Below are 15167 nucleotides of genomic sequence, written 5' to 3'. Positions count from 1 at the left end.
TGACAATAATCCAAATTTATACTATGTATGCAACGATTATATAAATTGAGATAGCACATTCCCCAGGTACATCCGGCTTTTCCCCAGTTTATTTTTCTGTCAGTTCTTTTCTGACTTTCCCATTTTTTTTCTTTTTGCCGGTGTCCTTGCCGCACGACTACCCACTACCCCTGTCTAAAGGTAGTGGCGTTATGGACTCGGATTTCGGTCTCGCATTTAATGCCGAGCAGTTTCAGGGATACTATCCCTTTTGGATGGTTTGCCAACGAAAGGTTGTACACGCTTCTCGCGTTGGCCTTTGGACCTTAGGTCCCAGGATGATACCACCACACCCTTAAGTTCCCCTTCACTCTCCCCCATGTATGATATGCAATTAGGAAATTAAAGTACATTACCTTTGTCTCCCTTCCTGCATTACTTCACATAATATTTTAAAACAATTTATTTTTCATTCCAATTCATTTTATTCCAGGCAAGCAAGTATAAATTAACTAAGCAGGTATCAATAAGGCAAAATTTTATAAGTAGAGCTACATTGCATAGACAAATTATATTGAAAACTATTACAAGGCAAGGTCTAACTGTCACCTGCCTTTTCAAATTCTGAGTGAAGATAGAAACCGAAAAGTCCCAACAAGACTGGGGAGTGATCAACCTGGAAGTAAGGCCATACACATACCATTATTCTGAGTTCCTCATAAGCTTACCATTTTATCTTAAGATTGCTTTGTGAAGCCTTTCATTCTTACTTCTATAAACTGGTCATTTTAAGAGTGTTTAGTATACGAATAGACCTTTTGTGGAGAACATGCCTAAATGCATTTATTTCTCTAGTGAAGGTCTGTTCGTGAGGTGAAATATATCAAAACACAATTGTGACTACCTTGCTTGTGAAGGTTTTCGCATTAAAATAGGACAAGACGATCTTAATTTGTGCAGTTATCAAAACGCTATTGGGCTGAAAATCAACAACTGTTCATTAATCAAGAAAGACAGACCGAGCCTGTGAATTTTTTTACAAAGTTTTGGAGTGTTAAAAATTAGCCGTTTGCTACACTATCCTAAGAAAAGACAAGCTATATTTGTGTGGTTATCAAAACATTAAATTGATAAATCTGCTGCATAAAAATACACTGCTGCTAAACATGGGAACGCCCACATCAGCAGCCTCCCTATTCTTTTCTTTTTGGGAAATTAAAAGTCCCTCATATAGGTTTCATTTGTGACCAAAAATACAAAAATGCTGGAACAGACGTATATCTTTTAAAAAAAAAAAACGAATGAACAAAAAGGGGTGTCTCAAGGTAAAACAAGGGGTATAAGCATATGAAAAATTACGTTATTATTTTCCCTTTTCTGCCTTGCTTCATTTGTTTACAGCAACCTTATTTTCTTATATTTTTTTTTTTAACAGAGATGTGGGTTTTGCAGGTGATGAAATCGTGAGATTTAGCATGGAGAAATCGAAAATTGAATGGGTAAAGAATAGATCACTTTATTTATTTTCCTCTTTTTGCATCTTGTTTTCTTTGATTATAGAATCCATATATTTCTTTTAACACAGATTGGGTTTTTTGCAGGTTGAAACATGAAATTGAGCATGAAGAAATCGTGGAAACGAATTTGGGTAATGTATAGATTTTTGTATTTATTCATTTATTTTTTTCCTTCTTGCATCTGCTTCTTTGGTTTGCAGAAACCCTATTTTTATTTTTAACGAGATGTGGTTTTGCAGGTTTTGGAGTGCGATAGAGGGCATGGAAGAAATCGTGAAAAAGAAATGGGTTTTACAGAATAAACAGAAAGGGTTCCATAGCATACACGGTTTTGGGGATGAAATTCCATAGTTTCCAAAAATTTGATGAAGAAGATGCAAGGGATTTCAAGAAATTAAAAATCAACATACCTCTCGGTGACGGTGAATGGGGAAGACGAAGAATCAAGATGGGTTTCCCGTCCAAGAACCGTCCGAGCCTCTCTTTTCTTCCTCTCTCTCTCACTGTATTCTTTCCCCTCTTCTTCTCTTGATTTTTTATCTTAACAATGAGGTATGTAATTGATTTGGGTGAGATTTTTAAGCTTTTCTAAGCAAGGATGGAAGTTACCACAAAATAAATACGATCCATAAAGAAAATCTTTATTTTTGCCCATTCTCCTCTTGAAATTTTGAGATCGTGATTTCCTTCCTCATAATTTCCAACCGTTTTTCCTTTTAATTGTTACTAGCCTTTTTAATTTAGTCATCAAATGCCCCTAATTACTTCCCTTAATTATGAATATTGAACGGCTTTATGCAGTTTTTAGATTAAATTTTAGATTTAATGAGGGTAGTCTTTACAAAGGCTCTCTACAACTAATATGAAACAGTAGAGTATCTACAACTAGATGTTAAACATGCAGCCTGTGACAATGCAAGTTTAGAATTTTGTAGTGTTGGTAGACCCAATGTGTTGGCTCATGCAAGGTAACCACTAGAAACCAATGTTTAAAAACTCGTTGACTCGACTCAGCCCGAGTTGACTCCCTCTTACCTTGGCCACATTCCGCATTGCACTGCATCCACATTCCGCGTTTTGCCCTCCAGAGTCAATAAAAACTCCTTTGACTCTCCCGAGTTATGACCGTGTCAAACGCCTTCTTGGCCGCGTCCGTGCCGAGTCGACAAGGATTTTTCTTGGCTGCGTTCCGCGTCACATCCGCATTTTAAAGCACTGCTAGAAACTCGTGTCCCTTCCATTTTCCTTTTGATAGGAGTTGCTTGCTGTCAGATTATATTATTTTCTCTTTTATTAAAAATAAAACCTTATATCACATACTTAACTACTTAAAACCCGAGATTATACATACATACAAAAAAGGAACTCAAATTTTATAAGACAATGAATCGTGAATGAAATCTCTACAAAAATCAGTTTCAAGCACGTGAACTCATACATGGACTTGACTTGTGCATGGGAAGTCAATTCGACCCAGTCAAAGATTGACGCATTTGTGTGGAACGATTATTTCATTGACGAGGTCGAGTTCTTCAATGAACTGATTGTTAGTGTAGATAAACTTTAAAAACAAATAAGAATAGCATCCATTGATGTTGAATGGCACACCATCTCAAATTCAAAAATTTGATAAAGTGCCCCAGAATTGACCAAAGCATCTTTACACTAGTTTTTTTTTTTTTTTGAATGTCATCTTTACATTAGATTTTAGCAATGTGGGTTACAAAATTTTCAGGAAAGAGTAAATTTTGGTGATTCATAAAATGGGAGTCAGCTTCAATGATGTTCTAAGCATGTTCCATTGAATCTTTCAATATTTTAGATGCCCAATCTTCATAAATCCATCACGTGCATTCGAGAGGCAACATAATAGCAGATAGGCTGGTTAACAATGAGTGGAGAAAAGTTAACAGGGTTGACTTTAGACTATGTAGGTATTCGTTGTTCCCCTTATATGCCTATAATCCATCACTTGCATTGAGAAGCAAAACTAGTCATAGTAGGGTATTATGGGACTCTAAAGACGTGTTAGTAGAGGCGTTTCTAGCCTATGTGGGTTTCATTTGTTTTACAGCTTCAACTGTTGCCTTGAGACTGCATCTTGTTTTTAAACCAAAATTAATTATTTTTGCACAAACAAAGAAAGCACAAGTTTGAAATACTCCCTCAATCATATTATGAAACTATAAGGACGAAGAGAAGAGAGAGAAAATCATTGGGGGCGAAGAAACAATCTGTTTTCGTTGAGTGTATAACGAGAGATACACCAGCTTATAAACATAAGAAGACTAAAAGAACAAATTACCCTCAATGAAGGTAGTCCACTAAATTGTACAATATATACAATTATTTACAGCCATAATTATGAATCCCATTCCATTTCTTCCGAAATGATTGGAACAAAAAACATAACAGAATGTATCACCAAACATTTCGCCAGGTGTATCGTTCTGGTCCGGTCATGTTGGCCAAAACGCTACCACTTTAGTATGTAAAATTGTAAATTACAGAACTTCGGCTAACATGTCGAAATTTCGACCACTTCATCATTTTACCAAAGTTTTTTACTTTCTTCATTTTGGTACATTTCTTCTCAAGTCTCAACACTAAATAATAGGAAAAGCTAATTTTACTCATTTACTACTGCTATTTTGTCATTGCACATCCAATATATTCATTGCAACCTTGAAACAGAATTAAATGCTTCCACTGAATAAAAAACCAATGCTACCAACTGCCAAGCATGGAAATCCAATAAAATAAACAACGATAAAGTCAATGTCACATCTAACTTCTAGACAAATAACATGCAAGCTTGCTCTTACCGGTTATAGTCACCAACAGCACACCTCCCTTCTATTGTTTTTAGGCCAACTGCAGACAATTTCAAAGGGCTAAGAGGATACTAAACCACTGATCTAGACTTTAATTACAAAGAGAAATTGATCAGAGATTATTAAATTTCTAAATCTGGTCTCAATTGCGAACAAAAATTCACGAGTAACAGAACTAGTACACCAAAACAATGAGATAAAACAAGATCTCAACAGAAAAAAGGTAATACGCATTTAAGTGACCGGCCATTAGAAAATAAGTACACATCCACTCTAAGATAGTTGGCTTCAGAGATACGTTTACACGTATCGGCAAAGCATGTTACTGAGATTTTCTCAATATGTATTTAGCACATGGACATTCATGAATTTGTTTATCTTTTTATTTAAACTCCAAACAAACATTGAGGTCACAGATTCCATAAAATATAAGATTTTTTTTTTTTTGCAGATTTTGATATGTCAAAGTGTCAAACGCATCAAACAATACAGGTAAAATGGTTCCAGTCAAGAACTATGAGGTAAAACAAGGGAAATCTTTTTGGTCCTACACATCAGCCTTAATTGAACAGTCAATAAGCCAATTGGTCATTTGGAATCTGTTGCATGTCAGACCCAGCCACCTCTTGAATGAAGACAACATCTTTTGTCTCTATTCATGAGGTGCCTGGTCTGACATGCAACAGACCAGCAGCGAAATGCCTCTTGCGATGGACCCTAGCAAATCCCTTTAAAAAAAAATCCACCAGTATTCACCATAGGATGGTAGAGAGAGAGAGAGAGAGAGGACATCATTGATGAAGATCCACACTGATCATGAAGGTAGATCGGTAATTCTGTCTTCAAATAGGAATGTAACCGACAGGTAAATTATAAACCCAACTCAGTCCAAAAAAGTTACAAGTGAAACCAAATGGTGAGCACCTACTAACCATCGAAAGAAGATGTATGTTTCATCTTGGCAACAGATGCATCTGTTTAAACAATCTCTAGATGTATAATAGACAAAGAAAAGTGTGGACAGCATAAATAGAACAAGAAACACTCTTAAACAGGTTATTGTGGAAATGCTCACACAAGTAAAATATTTACAATAAGAAAACAGAAAAAATATAATCTAGATATGAAATTGAAGAACAATGTATTAGAGATAGAAATATTACCTTTTAGCTGTGAAAAAAAGGGTTCCTGGACATGAAGTTCAAAATCTACAGCCTTCAGCATCTGATGAAATACCAACAATATTCAAGTAAATATAACTTCGACTTTCCATTAAAAGAATTAGAGGAAAATAAAAATAAGATGATCGCAATAATGGCTTACATTTACTAATTTTGATCCCTCATCAACAAACAGCTCATCCCACTCATCCACTTTTTGCTTCAAGTATTCATCTTCCTGAATTGTTGACATTGTATTTGATGTTCTCAAAAAAGCTCCAGCGGTAATGCATCGAAGTAAAGCCGATGCCAGATGCTTGTATAAAGGATATAAAGGAACTCCCCCAGAAGTATCTACCAAATCTGAGAAAACATAAAGTGTGGATCATTGTTGAAAGTGGAAATTCCCTTAAGCAACTGAACAAAGACTAAACAAGCCTCTGCTGTGTCAGATGGCTGCATCTGTTGCCATGTGGGGTTTGGTCCATTTTCTTAAACAACTAAGAAATGGAGGAATTATGGAACAGAAAGGGGGAAAAGGAATGTAGCAGCCCCCCGACACTACACATGTTCCATATACGGTGATTAGGAACCATTCATCTGGTGAACAAACCGTGGATGGGCAATTTCACAAAGAAGCTCCAATGGTGATCCTAATTATCTGAAACAATAGTCATTAGGCCATAGAAGTGAACTGTAGAGCATTTTCTTTAATCATATATTTGCAGCCCACAAATCATCAAACTGAAAGTCTTTTTTTTATTTTTTTGGTTTTTTTTTTTTTGGTGATGAACTGTGATACAGGCAATACAAGGAAGAGTCATGGTGGTAGTGGTGTGTGGTTACAAGGTAGTGATATTAGGTGATGTAGTGTGAGTCAGTTATGGTGGTTTTCAACAGGTGTTTAGTTAAGTGTCATGGGTTGTATTCATGTATAGTAGTCGTAGTCTGTTAAGGTGGATATGTTAGTAGTGGTTGCATTGTGCATGTGCCTAGTAGCATGTTTGTATTTAAAATACTATCATCAAATGGAATGAAGAGGGAGAAAAGTTTACACCCAAGAAAAAACCTTTTTTAAGAGAGTTATGGTTCCTCTCGAATTAAACCTCTAGGAGGTCCCGTTACTTCGAATCAACCATTCCCCTCTCTTTCTATCTTTTTTCTTTGTTTATTTGCACGTAACAAACCGTTAAAAATTAGGGTACTCTGATGGTTGCAATGTTAAACTGTGACCAATCAATGTTGGGGCCTGACAAATGAACAGTTATGATCATCAATCACCCATGTCTGGGCCACCAATTGGCGTGGTTGGGCAGGCTAACAATCTGCCTCTGAAAATAAAAAGGTAATCCACAAGGTCCAGATCAATTAAAAATAACACACTAATGTAAATGCTCTCTAATAAGGGCACAGTCTTTGAGAACACCTGCCTAATTACTAACATTCTCTAATTACCTAATTAAGCCAATCTAATTGGGGGAAAGTCATGGGAATTCGCCAATTCGGGTCTATTAGACCCTAAATCCCAAGGCTTTCCCCCAATAGATTGGATTAATTAGTTAATTAGGGATTGTTAATAATTAGTCAGACTTAATTAGGATAGAATATAAGAAATCAAGACAGTGGACAGCATCACCGAGATCAGATATTACCCAAAAAATATACACAAATCATATTCCGAAAAATATACACAACTGCACAAGTTCATCATACAAATTCCAATCTTTTTCTACGAAAACAAACAACATTGATGGGGTGTAAAAACAGCAGCCTGTAGCAGGCCGACGCCTGTCCTGGAGTAGGTGAACTTAAGCCTATCACAGGCTGACACCTGTCCTGGAGTAGGTGAACTTAAGCCTATCACAGGCCGACACCTGTCCTGGAGTAGGTGAACTCAAACCTATAGCAGGCCTGCACCTGTCCTGGCGTAAGTCATCCCACGTCATCGAGTTTCCCCCTATAAAAGGGGGTTCAAAGCTCAAACCAATGGGTAATGCACAACCTCTCCAAAACTCTTAAACTAGCTCTGCACTCCTGCTCATATACTGACTTGAGTGTCGAAGGGCCTGTCCGGAGTAACACCCGGGTTAGTCTTCTGACCTCGTTTGCTTCTGTGCAGAACACAATTCCTTCATTTCAGTCTAGCTGAACTCAGCTCCCTCACTTCGATTCCTCAAGACTCGGCTCCTCGGGTCATCCAGCTCAACTCTTACGTCACTGTCGTACCTATTACCGATTTTCGGTCTAACAAATTGGCGCCATCCGTGGGACACCAGCACTAAAAGCTGTTCAGATCTCTTATAAAAATGGCAGGGCGCAAGAGTGCGCGGGTACCAACTGCACGGACTGATCGAGCCGTGCTGCCTCGCAGGACTCGAAGTGAGCGAATCGCCTCGCTGATGGTGGCAGCCTCTGCTACAGCTGAACAGAGCCCTACTCGCTCAGAACACCTCAACCCTGCACCTACTCTGGATCAAGTTCAAGCCCTTTTTCAGCAGATGACGGCCCTCGTCGGTCAGTACCAACAACTACTTCAGGCACCTCTCCAACCTCCTCCAGAAGCTCCACGACCTATACGGGAAAGGTCGAATTTCCACGAGGGAGAGTCGGCACGCCAAGGAGAAGACCGGACTCACCACTCAAGGCAAGTCCATCCCCCCAGAGCCAGGCATGCTCATACAGAGCCACACCGCCGCCAGAGGCTGCGGTCCCGCTCTGCACAAAGGCACCGAGCTCATGAAGGGCGCGCACCACAAGAAAAGTCCCGGCCTTGTCGAAGGAGTCCGGAAAGTCAGTCCGGCTCTGCGGCGAGCCCATCAGTGGAGAGAAACAGGTCGCTGGACCAACCGGACCGCAGAGGTGATCCAATGCTTCAAAGGATGGAAGAAATGGACCACCGCATAGAAGAGCTGGCAAAAGATCAGAGCCGGCCTACTGTGCAGGCGTTCTCAAGCAGAACGCCGTTTACCGACGACATCATGGGTGCCCCAGCACCCAGAGGATTTAAAATGCCAACCATCCCGCAATATGATGGAACCACTGACCCTGTGGATCACTTAGAAACGTTCAGGACGATGATGCCCCTCCACGGAGCGTCTGATGGCTTCCTCTGCAGAGCATTCCCGACAACACTGAGCGGTGCGGCCCGGGACTGGTACTCTAGGATCAAACCAAACTCCGTCAGCAACTTTGAAGATTTTGGGGACGATCTGGTCTGCCATTTCATGAGTAGCCGCAGGCCAAGGAAAACAACAGCCTCCTTGATGGCCTTGCGCCAGGAGGACAATGAGCCTCTGAAAATGTTCGTCCGCCGCTTCAAAAGGGAGGCACTCCAAGTGCCAAACTTAGATCCCTCAGCTGCCATGAATGCGCTCCTCGCGGGTGCTAGATCCAACGACTTCCGCCGGTCAGTAGCTCGCCAAAATCCGCACTCACTGGCAGATCTCATGGCCGGGGTAGAGGAATATATATCAGTGAAAGAAACGTTGGCAGCCCTAGACTTGACTGGGAGGAGAACCTCTGAGGACAAGAACCCTACCAAGCAGCGTAGGGAGGATAGAGCCCCCATAAGAGAGAAGTCCCCCCAAAGGAGAGAAGAGAACTTCACGCCTCTCAACACCTCCCGGAAGCACATACTGGCCGCTATCAGCGGAGAGGAATTCGTGAGATGGCCAGCTAAAATGTTCTCCAAGGGAAATAAGAGAGACCAATCAAAATATTGTCGGTTCCACAGGGACCACAGCCACGACACGGACAAATCCTGGCAGCTCAAGGAAGAAATCGAGCAGTTGATTGGCCGGGGCTATTTGAAAAAATACGTCCGGAGTGACGGTCACAGACCAGACAGAAGAGAGAAGAGTCCTCCGGGCCGCAGCCCTCGACGGTCGCAGCCGCCTCCTGTCCGGAACCAATCTCCTCTGCCACTTAGCTCAAAACTAGAGGCGCCGCGATCCCAGCCAAGGGGGGTCATCGGTACAATTATAGGCGGACCGGCCGCTGGAGGCACATCCTCCGCCGCTCGCAAAGCATACGCCCGCCGAGTAAACGCCGTGCACACATGCAGTAAAAAGTCGAAGACGGAGAATGAAATCTCATTTTCAAACGCAGACCTGGACAACCTGATTCTGCCTCACGACGACGCACTGGTCTTAACCATGCTCGTCGCAAACTGGGAAGTAAAGAAAATCCTTGTGGACAACGGGAGTTCGGCAGACATTTTGTACTATCACGCTTTCCAGAAAATGATGATAAGCGACAACCGCTTGAAGCCGACGAACTCAGATCTGTTCGGTTTCTCAGGAGAGGTTGTGAAGGTGGAGGGGCAAATTGAACTTCCAGTCCTCGTCGGAGAACAGCCCTGCCAAGCGTTCACCATGGTCAATTTCCTAGTAGTGAGGGCCACGTCGGTCTATAACGCTATCTTAGGGCGACCTGGCCAGAACTTGATTCGTGCAGTGGCTTCAGCGTATCACCAGAAGATGAAATTCATAACGCCAAACGGTGTGGGTGAAGTTCGGGGAGACCAACCCCAGTCCAGGGAGTGCTATGCAATGGCACTCAAAGGTAAAAATGCAGTGGAATCGCTGCCGATTGAGCTACTTGATCTGAGGGACGAATTTCGAGGGACTCAATCCGCCGAAGACCTCATTTCCGTCTCGCTGAGCCCAGACGATAATGATAAAGTCGTTCAGATCGGCTCCTCTCTAAGCAGCAGTATCCAGCACCATCTCACCGAGTTTCTTCAAGACAATGCGGATGTCTTTGCGTGGGCTCCCGTTGACATGCCCGGCATTAACCCGGAGATCAGCACGCACAGACTCGGTGTTGACTCAACTTGTAGGCCGGTGAAACAGAAAAGAAGGCATTTCGCTTTCGAAAGACGGCAGGCGATAAAAGAAGAAGTGGAAAGGCTTTTAAAGGCCGACTTCATTCGAGAAATCCAGTACCCGGACTGGTTGGCAAACGTAGTCTTGGTGAAGAAAACAAATGGGAAGTGGAGGACCTGCATTGATTTCACTGATCTGAACAAGGCCTGTCCCAAGGACAGTTATCCGCTCCCGAAAATCGACCAGCTCATTGACGCCACCGCAGGTCACGAGCTGCTGAGCTTCATGGATGCCTTCTCCGGGTATAACCAAATCAGAATGTATGAGTCAGACATACCAAAGACTTCGTTTATGACAGATCAGGGGACGTACTGCTACCGTGTCATGCCCTTTGGCCTCAAAAATGCCGGAGCCACTTATCAAAGGCTCGTGAACAGACTCTTCCAGAAGCAGATCGGCCGTAACATGGAAGTCTATGTCGACGATATGCTGGTCAAAACCCGAAGTGCACAGGATCATGTGTCCGATCTGAGAGAAACATTTCAGGTCCTGAAAAAGCACAGCATGAAGCTCAACCCCACCAAGTGCACTTTCGGCTTCAGCTCCGGAAAGTTCTTAGGATTTATGGTAAGCCAGAGAGGAATAGAGGCCAATCCAAAAAAGATCAGGGCCGTGGTGGAGCTCACTCCACCAAAAACCATCAGAGAAGTGCAACGGCTCACAGGAATGGTGGCCGCGTTGGGGCGCTTTATCTCGAAATCTGCAGAGAGGTGCCTACCCTTCTTTAACGCGGTCAAAGGACTCAAGACTGCGCCCTGGACAGAGGAATGCCAAACTACATTCGAAGAATTAAAGCAGTACTTATCCTCTCCACCACTGTTGACAAAGCCGGAGCCAGGTGAGGAGCTACTCCTGTATCTCTCCGTAAGCCCCACGGCTCTAGCAATCGTCCTAGTTTGTGAAGAGCACCGCCAGCAAAAGCCTGTCTATTATGTCAGCAAAGTTCTCCATGACGCCGAAATCAGGTACCAGCGGGTCGAGAAATTGGCTTACGCGCTGGTGATGGCAGCCACGAAGTTGAGGCCGTATTTTCAAGCCCACACTATAAAAGTCCTGACCGATCAGCCGCTCAGGCAAGTTCTCCACAGACCAGACATCTCGGGACGGCTCGTAAAATGGGCCGTAGAACTGAGCGAGTTTGATATCCAGTACATACCAAGACCAGCAATCAAGGCTCAAGTACTGGCAGACTTCGTGGCCGAGTGCAACATCCCCCAGCAGATCACCAAATCTGAAGTTGTTCAAACCCCAGTTGTGGAAAAGTCAATCACGACTGAGGAATGCACAGCAGGGGGGACTGAAGCAGAAATCATCCCCTCACCAGCAGAGCAGGGTCTATCAACCGCCGAACCACTCTGGGAAGTGTGCGTGGACGGGTCTTCGAACAAGGGTGGCTGTGGAGCCGGTCTGATTCTCACCGGACCTGATAACTTCACTGCAGATTATGCCTTGAGGTTCGGATTCCGCGCGTCCAACAATGAGGCAGAGTATGAAGCCCTCCTCGCCGGAATGAATCTCGCAGTCCAGACCAGAGCCCAGAGGCTTAAAGCGTATTGTGACTCCCAGCTGGTTGCAAACCAGATTCAAGGAGTCTATGAGGCCCGCGACGAGCGTATGATCAAATACCTCTCCAAGGTCCGCCAGCTAGCCAGCAAGTTCAAAAGTTTTGAGGTCATCAGAATCCCCAGAACAGAGAATGCAAAAGCAGATGTGCTGTCCAAGCTTGCCGCCTCCGGATATACTACTCTTGGGAGTATATGCATGGAGTTCTTACAGAAATCCAGTATCGAAAGTGAGGCCGGTGAAATAATGCAGGTGGAGAATGAGTCGTGCTGGATGGACGAAATCATTGAATACCTGCGCAGTGGTAAACTTCCTGAAGCCAAGAAAGAAGCCCGCAAAGTGATACAGAGAGCCGCCTGATTTTCCCTCAGTGGTGAGAGTCTGTACAAAAGATCGTACACCCTCCCGTACCTAAAGTGCCTCCGGCCCGGCGACGCCCTCTTACGCCCTGCAAGAGACGCACGAAGGGATCTGCGGAGAACATCTGGGGGGCAAGGCCCTGGCGATCAAAGTGTTGCTCAGAGGCCTGTACTGGCCTACCTTAAGGCAAGACGCACTAAGTCTGGTTAAAAGGTGCGAGAGATGCCAGAAATTCTCTCCCACTATCCACCAGCCTGCTTTGTCGATGGCCCCGATCATCAGCCCACTCTCCTTCGCAGTATGGGGGATGGACATCCTAGGCCCCTTTCCACCGGCCTCCGGGAAGCGCACGTTTGTAGTAGTTGTTATTGACTATTTTACCAAGTGGGTGGAGGCTGAACCTCTAGCCCATATCACAGAGCAAAATGTGCAGAACTTCTTCTGGAAATCAGTAGTTTGCAGATTCGGGATTCCCCGCATTTTGATAACAGACAACGGAAGACAATTCGACTGCAAGAACTTCCGAAAATTCTGCTCTGACTTGAGGATTGAGCAGAGATTCACTTCAGTAGCACACCCACAGACAAATGGGCAGACAGAAGTGACAAATAAAATCCTTCTTCAGGGGATTAAAAAGAGGCTGGATGATAAGGCTGGCCGATGGGCAGATGAGCTTTATCATGTCCTGTGGGCGTATCGAACCACTCCGCGCACATCAACGGGAGAGTCACCATTCAACTTGTCCTTTGGGACGGAGGCGGTAATACCCGTCGATGTGGGCGCCCCATCTCCCAGAGTCACCAACTTCAGTGAGCAACTCAATGATGACGGGCTCCGTGCGAACCTCGACTTGCTAGAAGAAGCCCGGGAAGAATCTCGAATCAGGGTCGCCGCCTACAAGCAGAAAGTGTCCAACTACCATAATTCAAAAATACGTCCCCGAGAATTCCGAGTGGGAGATCTAGTCCTCAGGAAAGCAGCTATCTCCCAACCAAAGAAGGTCAGAAAACTCTCCCTGACCTGGGAAGGGCCATATCGAATAAAAGAGGTGATACGCCCGGGAAGTTATAAACTGGAAACACTGGAGGAGCACCTATTACCCCACGCTTGGAACTCCAAGAATCTCAGGAAATACTATCAGTAGCCAAACGTCGGGGGTGAAAGGTGATGTTGTAAATGTAAATACATGTTAAATATGAATGATATGGAAACCCTTTTGCAGATCTCCGCGGCTTCTGGAAACCCAGTTCATTAAAACTAGGGTACTCGCTGCTTGGTTCGCCACGGCTCGCCTCTACAAAGACCGGGAGCTCACTCCTGGTCCGGAACCAACCCGAACAGCAGAAACCAAAGCCGCTTGGAAACCCAGTTCGCTAAAACTCGGGTACTTATATTTGGAAACCCAGTTCACTAAAACTAGGGTACTCGCTGCTTGGTTCGCCACGGCTCGCCTCCGCAAAGACCGGGAGCTCACTCCTGGTCCGGAACCAGCCCGGACAGCAGAAACCAAAGCCGCTTGGAAACCCAGTTCGCTAAAACTCGGGTACTTATATTTGGAAACCCAGTTCACTAAAACTAGGGTACTCGCTGCTTGGTTCGCCACGGCTCGCCTCCGCAAAGACCGGGAGCTCACTCCTGGTCCGGAACCAGCCCAGACAGCAGAAACCAAAGCCGCTTGGAAACCCGGTTCGCTAAAACTCGGGTACTTATATTTGAAAACCCAGTTCACTAAAACTAGGGTACTCGCTGCTTGGTTCGCCACGGCTCGCCTCCGCAAAGACCGGGAGCTCACTCCTGGTCCGGAACCAGCCCGGACAGCAGAAACTAAAGCCGCTTGGAAACCCAGTTCGCTAAAACTCGGGTACTTATATTTGGAAACCCAGTTCACTAAAACTAGGGTACTCGCTGCTTGGTTCGCCACGGCTCGCCTCCGCAAAGACCGGGAGCTCACTCCTGGTCCGGAACCAGCCCGGACAGCAGAAACCAAAGCCGCTTGGAAACCCAGTTCGCTAAAACTCGAGTACTTATATCTGGAACCTAGTTCTCTAAACCTGGGTATCTGACGCTTGGAAACCCAGTTTACCAAAACTTGGAAACTCGCAAGTTAATTCATCTCAAATGTCTGCCCACAGCAAGAAATCAAACAGTATTATTATTCAGAGGCAGACAAGTGGAGAATAGGTAAAATAACAAAATGTGATTTCCATTTCATAAAAGAGTAGGGCCTCGAAGGGCCATTACAAAAATGAGAGCCTGAAAAAGCTGCTACAAAGGTTGGGTCTCTTGGGACCATTACAAAAAGAACCAGATGAGATGGCTCAGAAAAAAGAGGAGAGCTCAAGAGGCCCCGTGGCTGCCGCCCCGAGATAACTCCGCCTCCAGGACTACTGCGGCATTGGTGGTGACAGGCTCGTCATTGTCAATCGCCGGTGGCTCAGGGAGATTCAGGCCGGTCAAGGTCACAGTCGGATTGGACGCTTTGACCTGCTCGAGACAGTCAAAGAATCCAATCTTGTAGGCCTCACTGGACAAACTGAAAAGTTCGTCCTCCTTTTTCTGTACGGCCTCCGCGACGGCCTCCGCAACGGCCGCTATCTGTCTCTCCTTGGCTCTCTCCCTCTGGGCGTTGAGGGCTTCGGCTGCCTTCTGCTTCTGATGGGCCAGCTCCTCTCTAAGCAGCTTCTTCTCCGCCTCTACCCGCCCAATGTTCGTTTGAAGCTCCTCCGCCTCCTTCGCCAGCTTCCCATTCTCCGCTTCTGACTTTGTGATCGCCTCAGAGAACTTCTTACTCTTCCCCTGAAGATCATTGAAGTACACTCCAATCTACAGACACAAACAAGCAAGTGTTAAACAGGAAAGCAAAGCGAA

At 44.5% G+C, this 15167-nt stretch overlaps 1 protein-coding gene across 10 annotated transcripts in view; it reads right to left on the bottom strand.

Annotated features, from left to right (window-relative positions):
* LOC143858542 (uncharacterized) overlaps positions 1–15167 on the bottom strand; it is a 63198-nt gene that overhangs the window by 44964 nt on the left and 3067 nt on the right. For 9 of the 10 annotated variants that reach the window (XR_013238971.1, XR_013238969.1, XR_013238972.1 and 6 more), the window contains exons 2-4: positions 5654–5853; positions 5494–5554; positions 4322–4370 (exon numbers count right to left, since the gene is read on the bottom strand). Coding sequence is in view for 6 of the 10 variants with exons in the window: in XM_077369193.1 (XP_077225308.1) it covers positions 4322–4370; positions 5494–5554; positions 5654–5853 (310 nt within the window). In the remaining 4 variants the exon portion in view is untranslated. Of the gene's footprint in view, positions 1–4321; positions 4371–5493; positions 5555–5653; positions 5854–14475; positions 15123–15167 lie in introns of those variants that run through there. The other variant, XM_077369194.1, reaches the window with a different exon arrangement.

This window comes from Tasmannia lanceolata, unplaced genomic scaffold, assembly GCF_043159265.1.
Source record: "Tasmannia lanceolata isolate RefF3 unplaced genomic scaffold, GAP_Taslan_0.1 ptg000026l, whole genome shotgun sequence".
Taxonomy (NCBI): domain Eukaryota; kingdom Viridiplantae; phylum Streptophyta; class Magnoliopsida; order Canellales; family Winteraceae; genus Tasmannia; species Tasmannia lanceolata.
This window is presented reverse-complemented; position numbering and strand designations above follow the sequence as displayed.